The 19,578-nt window shown below is 41.0% G+C and overlaps 1 protein-coding gene across 3 annotated transcripts in view; it reads right to left on the bottom strand.

Moving 5' to 3' along the window:
• Positions 1-13,844, bottom strand: part of Mapre2 (microtubule associated protein RP/EB family member 2) — a 148,091-nt gene extending 134,247 nt beyond the window's left edge. The window contains exon 1 of one of the 3 annotated variants that reach the window (XM_048363661.1): positions 13,779-13,844. Coding sequence is in view for 1 of the 3 variants with exons in the window: in XM_048363658.1 (XP_048219615.1) it covers positions 12,292-12,315 (24 nt within the window). In the remaining 2 variants the exon portion in view is untranslated. Of the gene's footprint in view, positions 1-12,291; positions 12,519-13,670; positions 13,730-13,778 lie in introns of those variants that run through there. The other 2 variants (XM_048363660.1, XM_048363658.1) reach the window with 2 other exon arrangements.
• Positions 13,845-19,578: the final 5,734 nt, after the last annotated feature.

Here is a 19,578-nt window from a genome sequence, read left to right as displayed (position 1 = left end):
TTTTTTTAATGAAGATGTGACCTACCTTATGATTAAGGAGATAAACAACCTAACATCTGTCAGAACTAGAAGTTGTTTGCAGGCATTCCACCATTGATCTCTTCTAGTATCTACTAATGTTTTTTTTTTTACCTTCTCCTCTTAGAAAAGCATTATTTATACATCTCTCCTCCAAACATTTACCAAAAGTCTGCTATCTGACCAACCTTCACACCATACCTAAAGTAGAATACCTCCCAAGGGTATTGTTATTGAGCAGGGATTAACACTTAAGCAGAAGAGATAAGTCTCTAGCAGTGGATGTTCAGAAATTATTCTCAGAGAAGCATTTTTCCACCAACCATATTTTCCACAGTAAAGGCAGCAAGAAAAAAATGCATATTCTGACAAACTGCTAACGAAGTGTACCTATTTCCCAGCATACAAGATGACTCTCATGACAAAGGATAAAAAGACAAATGACTCCAAAAGCAATACTTGCAAAACCATTTGGTGTAAACCAACTGAACAACTCATGGGGGGAGAGGGAAAGAGGGAGGGGGAAGGGGAAGTGAGGGAGGAGGTAACAAACAGTACAAGAAATGTACCCATGGCCTTCCTTACATATGAAACTGTAACCCTTCTGTACATCACTCTGACAATAAATAAGTAATTATTATTAAAAAAAGATGACTCTAACTTTCAACTCATCCACAAAACAGCCCTGTCAGAATATGAGGAAATAATTCCCAAAACTCAACTCTCACCTGTGTAAGCAAGATACAAGACTTAAGGGTGTGGAGGTGAGTAGAGTCCATAACAACATTAAACCAACTGGTAAAGATGCCACAACACACGCGACCTAGCTTACTCCATTGGGATAGGTGAACTATTTATTGTTAGTGGGCAGAGGAAATGGTTGTGGGGTGGGTGAAAAAAAGCTTCTCAGAACCCAGTTTCTGCATTTATAAGAGGCTTCCTCCATCATGTTCATGCCACTGGTTAGTAGGCCATTCTTTTTGGGTAGCAAGGACTTAGAGGAATCAATACCAGAGATCAGATCGAACCTGAGGTTGAATTACCCAGGGAAAGGCATCTCAGGTTAGTAGTGAAGACACAGGCAGAGTGTCAATACTAGGAACATTCTCCCGGATACAGGAAACTAGGCAGTGCTAAAAATATTAAGGGAACATTTTAGGGAAAGTATTGCTGAATGTAAATACAAAAAATACTCTGTAAAAATAAGAATCATTTCTGTAGTATACACTGGAATGTTAAGATTAGGAGTGCTGCCCCTCACACTGCTTTCTTACCTTTTTCAAACTAGTACTAGAGAAGTTATGTTTATTACAAATAGATAAATGAGTTTATTCTCTGTGTGCTGATGGGGAAAATTGTGTCCTCAGGTAATTTTTTTTTGGCCAGTCCTGGGCCTTGGACTCAGGGCCTAAGCACTGTCCCTGGCTTCTTCCCGCTCAAGGCTAGCACTCTGCCACTTGAGCCACAGCGCCGCTTCTGGCCGTTTTCTGTATATGTGGTGCTGGGGAATCGAACCTAGGGCCTCGGGTATACCGAGGCAGGCACTCTTGCCACTAGGCTATATCCCCAGCCCCCCTCAGGTAATTTTTAAAAAAAAAAAAGATCATGTAGTCACTATCAATTTATATGATTGGATAAGATACAAAGCTTCTTGACTGTAATTATATAATGGGATTATGATGGCCACCTAAAAAGGGATTCTCTGAAGGAATGTTCCATTTTTAAATTCTTCCTTCTACTGTTTTTTTTTTTTTTTTGCCAGTCCTAGAGCTTGAACTCAGGGCCTAGGCTACACTGTTCCTGAGCTCCTTTTGCTGAAAGCCAGCCCTCTACCACTTGAGCCACAGCACCACTTCTGGGTTTTCCTGTTTATGTGGTACTGAGAAATCGAACCCAGGGCTTCATGCATGTTAGACAAGCACTCTACCACTAAGCCACATTCCTAGCCCCTTGTACTGTTTTTTAAATCTTCTGTCAAAGAAGAAACAGGGTTGAGTAAAAAGAATATTCCTATAATCCATGAATAAGCTTTTCCTTAGTGGGCATACAGAAATGATTATACAGTTGTGACAGAATGTACACAATTGCATGAACACACACACACATATACACACATACATATACACACACAGAGTCTTTTTTTTTTGTTTTGTTTTTTGGCTAGTCCTGGGGCTTGGACTCAGGGCCTGAGCACTGTCCCTGGCTTCTTTTTGCTCAAGGCTAGCACTCTGCCACTTGAGCCACAGTGCCACTTCTGGCCATTTTCTGTATATGTGGTGCTGGGGAATTGAACCCAGGGCCTCATGTGTACAAGGCAAGCACTCTTGCCACTAGGCCATATCCCCAGCCCCTACACACAAACTCTTGAAGACTGGTAAGGACAGCATTGCATGGTGTCCTAGAGAATGTCACTACTTTCCAGCAATGGGAAGAACTTGAAGTTTCTGGAGTACAGAAGGGCGAGTCTATGGTTGACTTGGATATACAGCCATGAGAAATCTTTCATGCCTGGGAAATATTTGTTTTTTTTTTGTTTGCTTTGTGGTATTGGGTTCCAACCTGAGGCCTTACCAATACTAGGCAAAGTACTTTACCACTGAGCCACATACCAAGTTCCTGCTCTGTGATTTTATTCCCAGTGCACAGACACCCTTGTTAAGATGATCATCACTGGTGGGAATGTAAACTTGTTCAACCACTCTGGAAAGCAGTATGCAGGTTTCTCAAAAGACTAAACAGAGCTTCCCTATGACCCAGCAATCCCACTCCTGGACATTTACCCAAATGACAATAAACTAACCTTCACTAAAGCCACCAGCACAACTATGTTCATTATAGCATGATTTACCATAGCTAAGATATGGAATCAACCCAGGTGCCCCTCAGTGGCACACACACACACACACACACACACACACACACACACACACATACACAATGGAATTCTATGCTTCCATCAGAAAGAATGACATTGCTCCATTCATAAAGAAATGGAAAGACTTGGAAAAAATTATACTAAGTGAAGTTAGTTAGACCCAAAGAAACATAGGCTACATGTTTTCCCTCATTTGTAGTAACTAGAATATGTCTAAGATATCTTCAGGAGAGGATCACAATAGCTCAATAGCTATATGCATATGGCCATACAAACTGATGCTCACTGAAGTGAACTCCAAGAAATGGAAATAAGAGGGTTTTATTATTACACTATTCATAGTTATTCCTTTTTTTTCTTTTTTCCTTTGGTTTATTCCCTGTTGTCATTATTTTTATTCCTGTACCCTTTGTCTAGTATATAAGTTTATCTGATTTAGGGAAGGGGAATAACAGAAATTGTGTCATAAATGGTGAACCAATGCAACAGTGATACTCACTAGACACTATGTTGGGAATGAACTTTACAATTTTGGAGGAGAGGAGTTGGGAGGGGAAACAGTAGGAGAAAATGAGGGGCTAACACTGTCCAAAAAGACATGTACTCATCTGGCTTATGTAACTGTAACCCCTCTACAATAAAATTTAAATAAAAATAAAATAAAAGACATAAAAGCAAGTTAAAGATGATCATAATATGAATATCATTGTACTTTTTTTTTTTACTAATGTTGCAAATATTCAGTTCTAATTCTATTGCAAATAAAAGACAAAATAAAAAAATGAACATCACCTTTTTTCCACATTAGGTATGTTGCAGAAAACCTTTGTCCTGTAAATATTTAGGATGCCAGCACACTGGGAAGCAGATCACTGAACAAGTCCATTGCCTATATTCTAGTCATGCAGGCCAATACACACCTTATCTGATTTGATCTTGACAAGTGTCTTGAAAGGCAACAACTGTACTGCCTCTATTTGCTACATGAGAAAATCCAGTTTGAATAATTGTTGGTGAAATATCAGAAGTAATGCCTCTGAAATCACCAGGTTGGCTGTAGAATGAGCTTGATACTCTAGGCCATTTAATGGCCTTGCTCCAATTCCTAGATTCTTTCCATAACACTGTACCATGGCTTTTGAATTAAAAAACTTGACTCCCATTTCCCTGCCTGTCATTTTCAAAAGCCACTGGAAAATTGAAGAGAAATAAAAGGAGGTTCTTAGGTCATTCTTTCTGAGTTCAAAAACTTTACTTCCATTTGCCTGCCTGCTTGTCATTTTAGGTAGCCCAAACTAGATAATCTTTGCCTAGTTTTAGAGCTGTCTAGTGGTAAGACCATATAAATACGTGGCCTTGGCATATAAAAATGCCAATGTAAATTGCAATATATGAAATAAGGAAGCGTAAGAGAGATTTTCTGGAGGTCTGAGGGGCAGGAAGCATACTCTACTTAATTTATAGGCTACTAATTAAGGACAAGCCAGAATACTATTCATTTTTCTCTTTAAAACATTATTATAGGGACTGGGAATGTGGACTAGTGATAGAGTGCTTGTCTAGCATGCATGAAGCCCTGGGCTCGATTCCTCAGCACCATATATATATATAGAAAAAGCCAGAAGTGGCATGGTAGCTCAAGTGGTAGAGTCTTAGCCTTGAGCAAACAGAAGCCAGAGACAGTGCTCAGGCCCTGAGTTCAAGCCCCAGGACTGGCAAAAGAAAAATGTTATTCTTTCTTTTTTTTTTTTTTTTTTTGGCCAGTCCTGGGGACTGGACTCGGGGCCTGAGCACTGTCCCTGGCTTCTTCTTGCTCAAGGCTAGCACTCTGCCACTTGAGCCACAGCGCCCCTTCTGGCCATTTTCTGTATATGTGGTGCTGGGGAATCGAACCCAGGGCCTCATGTATATGAGGCAGGCACTCATGCCACTAGGCCATATCCCCAGCCCCGAAAAATGTTATTATAAAGGTGATATACAGAGGGATTACAGTTACATAAATGAGGTAATGAATAGATTTCCTTTTTGGCAATGTTACCCCTTCTTTTGCTCTCTCTTAGGTTTCAGAATACTATTTATAACAGTCTGTCAAGTTGGTCCATGAATTGCTTTCAAAACTACATTTATATAATTTTTTTTCCACATAGGCTTGCCATAAAACATTAGGATGGTCATTTTAGCCCAGTGTGGTGGCCCAGGTCTGTAATTCTAGCTACTTGGGATGCTGAGATCACAAGGATTATGGTTTGAAGCCAGCTCAGGCACAAAAATAATCACAAGACTCCCCATCAGGTAATGAAAAGCTAGGCATAGTGGTACATACCTTTCATCACAGCTATATGGGAAGTAAACAAGGTTCAGGCTGGTCTGGACATAAATGCAAGATTCTATTTAAAATAACAGCAAAAAGACTTAGAACATGGCTCAAATGCTATAGGATCTTCCTGGCGAGCTCAAAGCCGAGTTCAAATTCCAGCATTGTTAAAAAAAAAAAGTTCATTTTGAATTTTCATTTAGATAAAACAGAACTACATTGTTGTTTATTTTGAAGCTATTTGATTAAAGAAAAATTTCTCCCTGTTAGTAGAGTTGTCTGTTTGGGAGTACTTCATCAAAATAGTAAAAATATTTAAGGTGTGGAGAAGGGAATCCTCTGTTTTAGAACTTCTCACACTTTACGATGTATATTAATGACCTGGGAGTCTTTTGTGACAGTGAAGACTTTGGTAGAAATTTTGAAGAAGAAATTTTGCTTTTATACCCCAGGGCTGGGGAGTGAACCCAGAGCCTTACACATGGTAGGCAAGCACTACTACTGAGCTATGGCTACAGCCTGCCCAAATTCTACATGTTAAGGCAATCCTAGGTGATGCTGAGGCTACTATGGGAACAGGATGCAGTTGGGTAGCAAAGTACCACTGAATTCACTGGGACTTACTCTTGGATACATCATACACCATTGAGATGGTTGATGGAATTTTGTTAGCTTCATTTGAACTAACAATTTACCTACTGAAACACATTATTGTACTAAAAGGTCTATGAAAGAGCAGAAAAAAACCCTTCAAAATATTTTACAAAGTGAAAGGATTGCTAATTTTCTAGTTCTAGCCTTATTTTCTATTGTTCTTTATAATTAAACAAGTTGCACAGGAAACTTCAGCTGAAAATGCAAATAACCTCATATATTTTTTTCATAAAGTAAAGGCAGCTGAGACACTTTGTAATTCAAGAAATGTAACTTGAGATTGGATATTCCACATTTCGGGAAAGATAGCCATTTTGAGATTTATTATGTGATGAAAACAGCCACTAAATTGAATGAAAATGAAAAAAAAAAGCCCCAAACAAAACCAACAATTAAAAAAACAACAGAGTGGCATATAGCTGGAATAGAATTTTAGCTAACATTTGAAGGGGAGAGCAACCAACAATTTTGAAGCCCCTGTTTTAATAAAAATACAATGAATCAAACTATTTAATAAGTTTAGGAACTAATTTGGAGAGAACTCCTAGAGATAGAAGTCTTGCATAATCTATATTAAACACCATGTATTTGGTAGGTATGTGAGAGCTAGATTAGGAAGGAAAACAGTTAATTGAACATGGCCTGGTTTCTTACCCAAATAGCACAATAGTGATTCACTCTCTTCCTCTCCATCAATTATACCACAGAGAATGCTAGTGGGTTATGTTGCCTTGAGAGTCAGTGATTTATGTGCCATTATAACCAGTAGTCCTAGGATGGAGCTCAACACATGTAAGACCTATAGTATTGTCTTACTTTTACAAATGCTTTAGCTAAATCATGTTCAGTACCTACAAATTTATAATAATGTATTGTTTCCTGTAGTGAGCAAAGAACTCCTTTGTGGGTGTTTCCAGTCTATAAAGTAGAGGTGGTCTGATTCTTGAAGGGGAGATGAGGACCACAGATAACAGAGTCATTCTGTTAGTCTCTATCTGTGACAGTAACAAGCCACATAAAAGAGGAAGTTCTCTTAACAGAAAGAAGTTTCATAATGGGAAATACTTAACAACAAAAGACTGAGACAAGTTCACATCAATGGAGTTGTATGTTTAAATGTTTCTTCTAGAACCCTAACTAATAATGATCAATACAGCTTTGTGCAGAAGGTAAAAGCAACTGAATTTCTTGATCAGAATATGATTGACTTTTGGATATGGAAATTGTAAAGCCAATTGTGCTATAAAGTCAGCCTTTGGCAATGGTAGTAATTCTACGTGAATCTGATTTCTATTTATATTTAATGTATACTTTAAAGGCAGTGCTAGGCCCCAAAGCAGCAAGTGTTTAGGTGTTTTAGGTGTATAAAGTGAAAGATTCTGCCTTCAATGAGCTGACATAAATTAAGGTCTCATGGTTTGGAGAGAAAGAAAGTTCCTAGTGGTAAACAGTGAAGGCAAGGGTTCATGGTGGGATTGAGCTTAATATCTCCTAGGACTGTGGAAACAATAACTAATTAGTATTGCACTACTTGGGTACAATTGACCTTATCACTAAAATTTACTTATTATTTAGGAATGTTGTGTTTTTATAGAGTAAATATATGCGCAAGAAGAACTTGCTAAAGGACTTTCTTCCATGTTTAGTGATTAGTTGACCTATGCTTGGTAATACATTTTGTTTACCTACTCTAGAGAGAAAAATGTTGGGAAAAAGATGAAGGTGTTCAGTGAGCAAATGCTCACTTTAAACTGATATATATTAAAGTCAGGTGCTGGTGTTCACATCTGTAATCCTAGCTACTAAGAAACCTGAGATCTGATGACTGAGCTTTAGACATACAAATCCAAACAACTCTTGTCTTCACGTAACCAGCAAAAAGCAGGAAATGGAGGTGTGGTTCAAGTGGCAGAGTGCTAGCTTTAGAGTGAAAAAGCTAAGCAAGAGTGCAGGACCAAGCTGGGCACAGGTGGTTCACACCTGAATCCTAGCTACTCAGGAGGCTGAGATCTGAGGATTGCAGTTCAAAGCCAGTCTGGACAGGAAAGCTCCTGCGACTCTTATCTTCAATAAACTACTCAGAAAAATTTGGAAGTAGTGCTGTGGCATAAGTTCTATAGTGCTAGCCTTGAGCTCAAGGAGGCTCAGAGACAGTGCCCAGACCCTGAGTTCAAGCCTCAGGGTTGGGAAAAAAAAAGTGCAAGACCTTGAGTTCAAGCCTAGTATGCACGCATGAGTGTGCATGCATACACACACACATACACACAATCCTATAAACTGGACATGTGGAGTTTGAGCAAACTCCAGGTCTGTAATTTTTTCATTAATATTCAGAAAACATTTTAGGCCCTGTGAACCTTGGCACAACTATTCTGCTTTGCTAAGGTATACAGAAGCAGGCATGGGTATGATGTAGACAGGTATGATTCCAGTCCAATAAAACATTATTTGGGGCTCATAAATAGAATTTCATATTATTTTCAAAGATCTTTAGTTTCCTTTGAATTGTTTTCAGTTATTAAAAATCAACTACCGTGTGTGTGTGTGTGTGTGTGTGTGTGTGAGAGAGAGAGGTGGGGGGGAGGGAGTTGGGTTTAAACTCAGGGTCTTATACTTGCTAGGCAGACATTCTACCATGGCTTTTGCTATGTTTGGAAAAGGTCTTATATCAGAATTTTTAATACTTCCCAAATGTTACAACTTTGGAGCAAAAAACAACAACCCTGGAGTGGTTTAGAAGTACTCTAAAGTTTTATTGTTATCCCAAATTAAGAAGAGTAAATTTATTTTAATGTTTTATGGTGCTAGGTTCCGAACTCAGGATCTAATGCATGCTAGTCAAGTAATTTACAACGGACTCCTCAGACCTTTAAATGTCTTTGTTATTCATGATGTGAATTTTGTAAGAGATTATCCTTTGTGGCTCCAGTAGATGAATGTGGCAAAGAGAGCTTGCCATGACTAGGATGTGCTTGGAGAGAGACATTCAAGCATATATTTGAGGACTTCTGAGTGAAGATGGTGTTGTAGGGAATTTAAGCTTCACTCAATGCTGGGAATAACCTATAACAGCCCCAAGAAATGAGACCATTTATGAGTCTATGATTTGGGAAAGATTTAAAATACTTACTACTTTGGTTACTTAGATAACAAGCTAAAGATGGCTCAGATTGTCTGGGGTTGGTGTATTGGCTGGGTTAAGGATCAAGTCAGCTGGAGCAGGATAGGCATAGAGAAGACCTGATCTTGTTTAGCCTAAGCCTTTGGGTAAGACTCCACCAAGCCTCTATGACAAAACAGACATTGCAAAAGTCAGCAACCCAGTGTCCTGGCTGTGGCATTACCACCTTGGAGGGACTTATAATTATCTGGATATACTTGTGCTATTTGGATTATGATTATTGGAATACCATTTTCTCACCATGTTTAGGTCCAGAAATGTGAATAAGGTTGGAGAATTCTATAAATTTCAGTAATGAGACTGAGTGGTCCTCATTGGTTCTCAGAAAACTTCTAAAAATGAGAGGGCACTCTTCCCACCAATCCCTTTAGGTATTCTTGTAAATATGTAGAGCCAGGCTCATACCCTCCTCTGATAAAAAAATTTAATAAAGCATTTATCCTGCTAGCCCTCTTTTTTTTCCTAGACTACATTTCAGCCTTTCAATGCCTTATATCTCTCAAAATGGAGTCAAAATTTAGGACATGCCAGTCTCATCCCCCCTTCCCCTTTTTTATTTATTTATTTATTTATTTTTGCCAGTTCTGGCGCTTGGACTCAGGGCCTGAGCACTGTCCCTGGCTTCTCCTTGCTCAAGGCTAGCACTCTGCCACTTGAGCCACAGCGCCACTTCTGGTCATTTTCTATATACGTGGTGCTGGGCTTCAGGTATATGAGGCAAGCATTCTTGCCACTAGGCCATGTTCCCAGCCCCCCCCTCCCCATTTTAAAGCACATACATGATTTTGCCCTTTGGAAATTTTTATTACTATTTATTTAGTTTTGGTGTGATCTGCCAAAGTACACATGCAACTTCCTACTTTTAATTATGCTGGATACTAGAATATATTTGCCTTATTTATTTGTCTATTACTTTATTTATTGAGGTCCTAGGAATTAAACCCAGGGCCTGTACATTCTAGGTAAGTGCTTTACCATTGAGCTATACTAAAAAAATCCCGTATGTACTATTTTTTTTGTGTGTGTGCCAGTCATGGGTCTTGAAATCAGGTCCTGAATACCGTCCCTGGCTTCTTTTGCTTAAGGCTAGCACTCTGCCACTTGAGCCACAGTACTACTTCTGGCCTTTTCTATATATGTGGTGCTGAGTTATCAAACCCAGGGCTTCATGTGTACAAAGCAAGCATTCTACCACTAGGCCATATTCGCAGTCCCCCCACATGTACTATTTTTAATCAGAACAGTTCATAGATAACAATAAAAGCAGTTTAGTTATTAACCTATTCTGAAATAACTCTTGAGACATTTGCATATATAAGTGTTTTTTATATAATGAAGGGTAGGAGAGTAAGCTTGTATGAGGTGAATCTTTGAAAGAGTGTGGTTAAACATCATAATAGTCATGTTCAGAATGCTAAGGTTCTTTATGTGTAAGTGAAATGTAATCAAACAAATTATCATTTTCAGTACTTAAGTATTGTAACAGGTGAATGTTGGCTTCTGTATACCCAGAAAGTCTGCTAATAAAACGGAATGTACATAAGAGGCAACTTCCTCTTCCCATGTTCTCCCCACCTTCTGATAAACTTCAGTACAAGGGAGGAATATTCATGACACAAACGGGCTTGTGCATTGTACTATGGGGCTGCAGACACAAAGGCCCTTAGGAGATAGAATTCCAAGTAGGGTAATAAATGCTGCAGTACAGGTACAGCTTGTTAAATGCCAGACACTGTTAATCTCTTTAAAAAAAAAAACAGAAGGTGGAAAAGACAGCATTTGGGCCACAGTAGACCAGAGCAATGGTGACATAAAGTACAATGAAAAGAGGAAGTGGTACAGAAACGGAAAGTAGTAGCAACAAAAATAGAAAAAATAAATTTACTCAACTGCATGCATCTGTAAATGAGCTGTCTTACAGACATCCTTTGGGTATGAATATATTTATATAAATTTATATATTTATGTTTATATAAATTTGTATATTTATATGTAACTTTTAGAAAATAGCAAACAAAAATTTCATATGAAATGTTACATGAATACATTTCTATTTAAATAGATCTTTTAACTCATCCTTAAATGTTTAAGCAAACAATATTTGGCTTTCTTTGTATTCAAAATGTATGCACAGCAAATTCCACCACTGTACTTCACAAAACAGAACCCAAATCAGCTTAGACTTTCTCAGTAGTATTTTTTTTTAATATCCTTTCCACAGTGAAAATTACAAGTTGGCTTGTTTCTCTTCCAACAGCAGCAAGCATTATAGGAAATAGGTAGAACGGGTGGGGAAAAAGGCGCAGCTCTACCAAGCAAACAGATCCTGATTAGATATTAAAATGTGCTTTCAAAAGAGCCGTGTCTCTCTCTCTCTGTGTCAATAAGCTCCTGCTATTACTTCCTATTCACAGGGCTCGGTTTGGAGTGCAGCCTGCTGACTCACTAGGCTGCTCCAGTTTGCTTCTGCTGGGTTTCCCTGCTGCCTGTTAAACGTGAATCAGCAACGGGAAAGAAGTTTCTGTGGTCTCCCTGAACAACAGTGCAGAAGTCAAGATAGGATGGGGAAACCTCCATCTTCCCAATCACCAGGCTCCAGGCAGGGAAGGGAAAAAGATGTGGCAGGTGTCATCACCAGCCTGGCTACCAGATGACAGTCCGTCCCATGCCCGGGCTGTTAGTCATCATAGTCATCAGCACATCCCAGTTTCAGTGTTGTTTTGCTCACCCACGATTTGCTCACCCACTAGTTATCTTGTCCAGCAATGCCTGTTGCTGGGGCCACCAAACTCTTACTTAGGAACAATGGAATTAGCTGCGGCGGTTTTTTTTTTTTTTTTTAAATCAATGCCTAGTTGCCCCATACTCCCCATCCCAAGCAACAACCTGATTTAAATGTTTGGAGATAGGAAGTAGATAGCAGGAGTTTGCAAATCTTTCCAAGTGACTCTGAAACACAGTTTGCAATGGGGGAAAAAGCATTGTTTTTCCCATCCATGGAAAACATCCAGTAAGCTTCCCTCGGGACCACTTAGTAGGCTCCCAAGATGTCCAGACAGACATACAGTCCCAACTGATGTTAGTTTGACAGAAAAGAATGACAGCAAAGTAAGGGGAGCATTTCCAGGAAGGGCTCTGACCATGTGAGGACCATTCCTCCCGTCCCTTGCAAAAACAAAAAAACCCCTCAGCCCTTTGAGGTCCCAAGACAGGAATACCACAGGTAGGAGCAGTCAGTCCTCTGATTACCTTTTGATCTCGGATTTGTTTCATCCTGTACTGTTCAGCCAAGTTATGAACCCCGGTTCCTTCCAGATTACAAGTGCTGCTCTGACCTCGTTGAGACGGTACTACAAGCTTCACCTACTCCCCAGAACCTCCGCCTCGCAGCTGGGCCACGGGGCAGATACTATGCTAATTAAGAAAGTGCTGCGGACTTGGTGAGCCAGGGCGGGTGCACCTTTGAACACTTAACCCTTGGTTTTACACGGTCTGCACAGTGGTTCATTTAGTGACCTCCTCTTGCCTAGTGGGCCCGGACCACTTTCTTTTCTCTTCTTTTTTATGGGGGGGGGGGGCGGGACAGAATGGGCATGGGCAGTGAATGGAGAAGACTGGGTAGTGGGTGGCATATGGGTGGGGGGCGGGAGGCCCTGCCCGCTGGCGCGGAGGTGGAGGGAGGCGAACGTCCGGAATATTAATTACTTCACGCGCCGCTGGGTTGGCGAGGACTGGCAGGAGGGGACGAGAGGTTAAGACAAAGACTCATCCAGATCAAATGGTTACAAAGCCCCCTTTCTCCGACGTGGCAGTTCCACCCTGGGCACGGGACTAGCAAAGTGACTCAAAAGCCACGGGCAAACTGGCCCCTTTGAGCCAAGGCAAGTCTCCAGGTTCCATGGGGCGGGTCGTTCAGGGCCCACCCCTCCTTCGGGCCTTTGTGGGACTTCTGGCTTGGCTCCACCCTGGAAAGGGGAGATGGAAGAATCCCTCTCCAAAGTGAGGGAAGAGTTGCCGAGAGGCATGCCCTAGGCACAGGGTGCTCCCCGCGGCACCCACCTGACTGCGCATCAACAATCCGCTCCCTTTGCCACCCACCAGACTCGGGAGGCGGCCCCGGGTGTGGAGGAGTGAGGTGCCTGTCAGAAGGGGAACACAGGGGGTGTCAAAGAGCCCCGAGTTACAAGGGATGCTCCCTTGCCCGCAGGCACCCGCGCGCCACACACTTCCTGGTCCGCCCCAAGTGTGCAGCTTCTGCGCTCCGGGCTCCAGCCCCGCGGGCGCCCCAACTCTCCCGCGCCGGGGCCCGCGCACCTTCCCACCCCTTCCCTCTCTCCGACCCCAGCGCGCCCAGCTCCTAGATGGCCCCAGCCTTCACCTACTCAGCCAGTGCACTTGGCTTCTGCCAGCGTGGCAACCCCAACTCCCTCCCCTTTCTCGGGGTGCGCGACGCTGGGGCTCCGCAGGAGAGATGCTGCACGCTGGAGCGCGGCTCGGTGCACCCCTTGTAGGAGGGTGTGGGTGCGGGGGGATCTGAGGCGGGAATGCCCCCGTAACTTCTGGTTGGGCTAGAGAGGGTTCCCCCGCCCCCCGGGTTTTGTAGGCTCCGCTACCCGCCGCCTGCAAACCTGGAGGCGGGAGGAGGTACCAGCCGACGCGGGGCCTGGGAGAGACCCAGCCAGGGAAGGGTGTTGGGGTGCGCCCGGGCGGTACCGCTTTAAAAGCACTTAGCTCACCTGCTCCGGCGCTCGGGTCCGCGGGCTCCGCTGACAGCTGGGGGCTTTGTTTTCTCCACCCACTCGCCGGCCGCGCTCCGCCCCCGCGGGCCACGTGACGCGCCGTCTGCCACCCGCGCGCCGCCCGCCGTCCACTCCCGAGAGCCGGCCGGGCGCCGCCTCTTCCCAGGGTGGGGTTGGGGGTGCAGGTGGAAACCCCAGCGGGGTGGCGGTGGGAGTGGCGTGCGGGAGTGGCGGGTCCAAGGTGACTCGCAGGGGACCCACTGGTCCCTGCCCTAGAAAGCCAGGATGAATTGAGGCCTGGGAAAAGTGCCAGCCAGGGAAATGAACTGTGTTGATGGGCCTTGGCGAGGGAGGGGGCGGGCGGGGCTCGTTTAAGGGGCTGGGAAAAGCGACGCCACACCCCGAACAAAGTACCTGCACCCCAGGACCGAAGGGGTGGTCTGCAACTTAATAGAAACGCAGCTGCTCGTCGCACCAGCCGTTCTTACTCCTACCTGGGGTCTGACCAGTGTTCATCCTGAACATTATTAATTAAATGAATGAAGCCCTTCTAAGCGGAGCCACACTATTCACGATTTAATAACGGAATGTTTTTTTTACTGGGAATTCAAATCTGCTTGATGCTGTTGATATTTGGAAAATGGAATCCAGGCTGGAGAAGCGAATGCCAGAAGATTATTGATATGGGCATTTGTCCATTTGGAACAGCACCTATTTTTAATGAAATGAATTAGAAAATGTGCTGGCTTCAAGACTCAGCTCGGTATCTGCTGTTTTTGGATGTGGTCCCAACCCTTGCGGATCACAGTACTCTCCACTATTTAAAAAAGCAAAAACAAAAACAAAAACCTGTTGTCTGAATCCTTTCTCTAGCCCATGGAGAATACATGTTTACCCTCCACCCCGAATGCTACTCAGGGGAAGATTGCAGTCTCCTAGTATTCATTAAATTAGTTGTCTTCACAGTGGAGAAATCACTGTTTTCCCAAACGTTAATGTGCAGAGGGATTCCCTGGTGATCTTGTTAAAACCAAATTCTGAGTTGAATGGGTCTGGATTTGGACCTGATTTTCTAGGTTTCTAGCAAATTCCTGGTGGATGTCGGTGCTGTTAATCTGAGGATCCCATTTATTTTTTGTTTGTTTTGGTGCCAAGTACTAGGCTTTGAACTCAGGATCTTGTGCTCTTTTTCTCACTCTACCACTTGAACTACATCTCCAGTTTTGGCTTTGTGCTGGTTAATTGTAGATGAGTCAGATATTGCCAGGGCTGGCTTTGAACTATGACCCTCAAATCTCAGCCTCCTTAGGCCTTGGCACCTGGTAGAGGACAGCACTGTTGATAGTAGGGCTTAGGACATACTGAACACTGGATTGGCACTGGCCAGCTGATTCTGCACCACTTGCTAGCTGTGTAGGAAGTTTCTTAACATTGAAGTCTCCCAAACTTGATGATACAAATACCCTCCTAATAAAGTTATATTGAAGATTAAATGAAAATAAAGTAACCTAGCACAGTGTTGGACACATTTACTATTGTGCAAAATGGGCAAGGGCTGAAGTAGCCAGCCCAACACAATGCCTGTGTCCTACAACATGTAAGATATGTTTCCTGAATAGACAAATAGGGTTATAATGCAGAACAAATAATATGTGCTAAAAAAAAACAGTTCTTTGGTTTCTACTTCATACTTGAGCCAGGTGTCAGTGGCTCACACCTGTAATCCTAGCAACTCTAGAAGCTGAGATCTGAGGATCACAGTTTGAAGTCAGCTGGGGGAAGGAAAGTCTGTGAGACACTTATCTCCAGTTAACCAGCAAAAAAGCTGGAAGTGAAGCTCTGATTCAAGTGATAGAGTGCCAGCCTTGAGTGAAAAAGCTCTGGGACAGAGCCCAGGCCCTGAGTTCAAACCCCAGTACTAGAACACACGTTAAAAAATATTGATTAATTGTCTGAGACATTGAATTAAAAAATAATTCTGCTTTTTATTACAGATAATGTCCAGCTGCCTGCTAGATGGGTAATCTATTTTTCATACTGGAGCAAGCAAATGGATTCTTAAGGAGTCGTGCATTTTTTATCCTCATTAAAAACCTTGAAATTTAAATTTAAATGAATTTATTAATGAAGCTATGATATTCTTAGCTCTCAGAATGAATGAGTATTGTCATCACAGTTCTCTTCCTTCCTTATGTCTCTTCCTCTCATTGTCCTCCAAATATAAATGCTTTCTAAGACTTGTTTCTTAGCTTTTCTGCTCTTACCATTTGCCTCAGAAATTTTATTCATGTTTTATCTTCAACTTTCAAGTGTGTTGACATTACTTCTGAATGCATATCCCATTCTTAGTTTGCTTCAAAGTCCCATTTCTGCATCTCCAATGCCATGTTATTCATTTGCACTGAATTTCCCACTAGCCTCTAGTTCTAAATTAAACTCCCTCCTCCCATAAAATGGATTGCTCCTTGATTCTAAATCAAGATGGCTTTCTATGTTTAGTAGCCCAGTATGCCAATCCAGGATGTAGAACATGCAATATGATTTATCCTGGCTATCTTTGTACCACTTCTAGATATTTTCCCTCCACAGTGATTAGAGTCAACTCATATATAATCATGTGATATAACAGCCACATGTGCAGCTGTGGGCTGCTGTATAAATGGTGATAAAGTGTGCATTGAGCTAGTAAGAGATTGTATCAGTCAAGGTAGGCTAGATTAGGCTGTTGTAACACGTGCCACCAAAATCTCAGTGGCGTAATATATGGAAGTTAATTTCCTGCTTTAAATCTCCAGGGAAGCTACTCTTACAACTTCATCAAATTAAACTGTTTCATACTTTGGGCATTTCTCCTGATTCATCATAACTATAGCAGGGAAAGAGAGTAGGGAGAGTTGTACATTAAATCTACACACTTTTTTCCTGCAACTGATATGTCACCTTTGAAATTTTGTTTATGTATATGTAAATGGAAGTCACATGACCATTGCTGGAGTTTAAGAATGCATACACACAGGAAAGTAGGAAGTTTGGTGAGTGTGACTAATGCCTTTCACAGGTGTCCATTGCCTGTAAAAATGGTAGGGAAACTATTAAACAAAACAGTTTATCTATTGTGAGGAAAGCATGGATTTAAGGAAGGGATTCACTTGTATATAGATTCTTTGAGGAAGCATTAATATTCTTATTGTGACATAATATGATTATGTAGAAAAATATTTGGGTGTAGAAAATTCTGTCTGTCTGCCTAAATGATCGTGTTCATTTACTCCAGACACTGATAATCCCAAATCTCATTGACACAGCAGCTGGGAAAGATCTCTCATCCATTATTCCCTGGGAAACACAACAACCATCAAACAAGCAAGGAAACAGCAACATGAAAAAAATTAAGCTTTGATGACACCAGTGTTCATTTCTAGTTGAGAAAGGAATGTATATGTATGAAGAATGAATACTTCAGCATGACCGAATTGTCTTGGATTTTCCATGTGGTTGTGTGAATTATGCCTTTAACAATTTTTTTTGTCATGTTAATGGAATGTTGGAATACAGCTTCTAAGTGAAAATCAGGCCATAGAAAAGAGGAAAAATTGCTGATAATACTATAAGAAAATACAATCATGACTTTAAATTAACTTAGGACTCTTTTCTAGAGGGCTAAGATTATGTCAATATATACTTACAAAAGATACGTATCAGTCAATGCTGTAAATTCTAAATATGATACAGATTATTATAATTTTTTTTTTATCAAACTTGAACTCAGGCTCTTGGCTTTCTCCATTCATGGCTGGTACACTGAAACACTCAACACTTGAACCACATCTTTATTTCCAGCCTTCCAACACCCCCCAGACCCCCAGGTTATTTGGGTAAGAGACTCATAGATTTGTAGACCTGGGCTGGTTTTGAACCAAGATTCTCAGATCTTAGTGATTCATCACTAGGATTACAGGTGTTAGTCACTGGTATCTAGTTTGAATCATTTTTCTGATTTTGACAATTTTATGTTGTTTCTGCCCACATGCATCTGTGACATTTTCATATAAATTATTTTGTATAATAGTACCATTTTCCTAAAGCTAACATTCAGGGAGCTTTCCATAAATACTTTAGACAAGGAATGAAAAGGGACAGGCAGAATATTATTAGTTAGCATTGCAAACTATTATATGGAATCTAGACCTTAAAATAAGAGAGAAAAAAGACATGAACTAACAAGATGACTCCTTGGGGGAGCCAGTGGGAGATGGGAGGGGAAGGAAAGAGTGGAGAGAATACGGTGTGCAGACATGAAAAGGACATAATGAAACTTATTAAAATATTTTCAAGGAAGTTTAACAAAAAAGGTTGTAGAGAAGGGGAATTAGAGTAGTAGGAAGGGTGAACATAACCAAAAACTTCATGTACAGAAATATCACAATGAAACCACTCACTTTGTATCATTAATATATGCTAATAAAAAGAATTCTTAAAATTTATTTTCCTTTTATATGACTGATTTTTATCTCAAGCCCTTGCTAAGTTGTAGTGCTGCTGTAGGTAAAAATCATACCACAGGAGGTATGGTCCAGTGAACCACTTATAAATACATTGGTAATACCATGGCTGAGATGGAAGTGTTCATTACCAAGATATGATAACGTTTATTAAGATGGATAGCCAAGATGGCCTCAGATGACAGCTACAGGATCACTGCCTGTGATGACTCTAGTATCTATTCTTGGAGTCATAGATAAAAACATAAACATATTTCCACTTTTAGAGCATTTGTGAAAGTATTATTTTATAGGTAAAGTTCATTTCTGTCTAACATTATTAACAAAAACTGCTTCCTTTGTAAGGTAACATAGAATGGAAAACTGACATAAGCTTATCATGGAATATATTTTGGTGTATACATCATAGGCTTGTTCAATGCATATTAAAAGAAGCAAAATGGTAGCAGGGCTTATACAAAGCTCTTCAAAGTTAGCTCATATATAAGTAAATAAGTAAGTGTATTTATTTTCATATGCTGCTTTGAACAGGTATAGGTGAGAGGAATCAACTTTTTGCCATACTTAGTGTTTTTATTATGGTTCCTTTTGAAGGCAGATTTAATTAATTAATTTGTTGAAAAGACTTAGACTTTATTAATAAGCCACATGGATTGATATTGATGTGCTCATGTGGTCCACCTGGGAGTCAGAGGCATTTCCCAGATGCAAGACTAACTTGGGATTCACAGCATTATGGGAGGTCTTTTAATGCTTCTACTATTTTTTTTAAGAGGTGAGTCTTGAACTGAGAACCTGACAGTTTGGCTTATTGACCAACTGAGCCACACCTCCAACCCCAAATGCTCTTACTTATTCTTGAAGTACGATGTATCAGCTATTTCTGTAAAATGCTTGAGTGGCTTTATGAATTATGTTATCCTGCCTCACAAAATGAATATATGACTTAAAAAGAGCAAACACAACATAAACATTACAAGCATTAGTAAACTTTCACAAAAGCTCCCTCAAAAAGTGGCAAATGGTTTTTCAGGGCAATCAGTTCCTAAAACCCTGTCAAGTTTAGCCAGTAGCTCTGATAGCCACCAAACTAAACATGATTATTATTATTTAAGAAGTTGAAGAATGAGGAAGCACATTTTAATCAGAAAAATATTTGTGGGGCAATGTGAGACAGCATGACTAAATGTGAAATGAAACTGTGCTCAGACCAGATTGATAAGTATCTTTATTACAATAAATGCTTCCCCAAACAGTGAAACATTTAACCACCAAACAACAGTTCTTGTTGAGTG

The sequence above is a fragment of the Perognathus longimembris genome, chromosome 15 (genome assembly GCF_023159225.1).
Source record: "Perognathus longimembris pacificus isolate PPM17 chromosome 15, ASM2315922v1, whole genome shotgun sequence".
Taxonomy (NCBI): domain Eukaryota; kingdom Metazoa; phylum Chordata; class Mammalia; order Rodentia; family Heteromyidae; genus Perognathus; species Perognathus longimembris.
The sequence above is the reverse complement of the archived record's forward strand: the minus strand, read 5'-3'. Positions and strand labels throughout refer to the sequence as shown.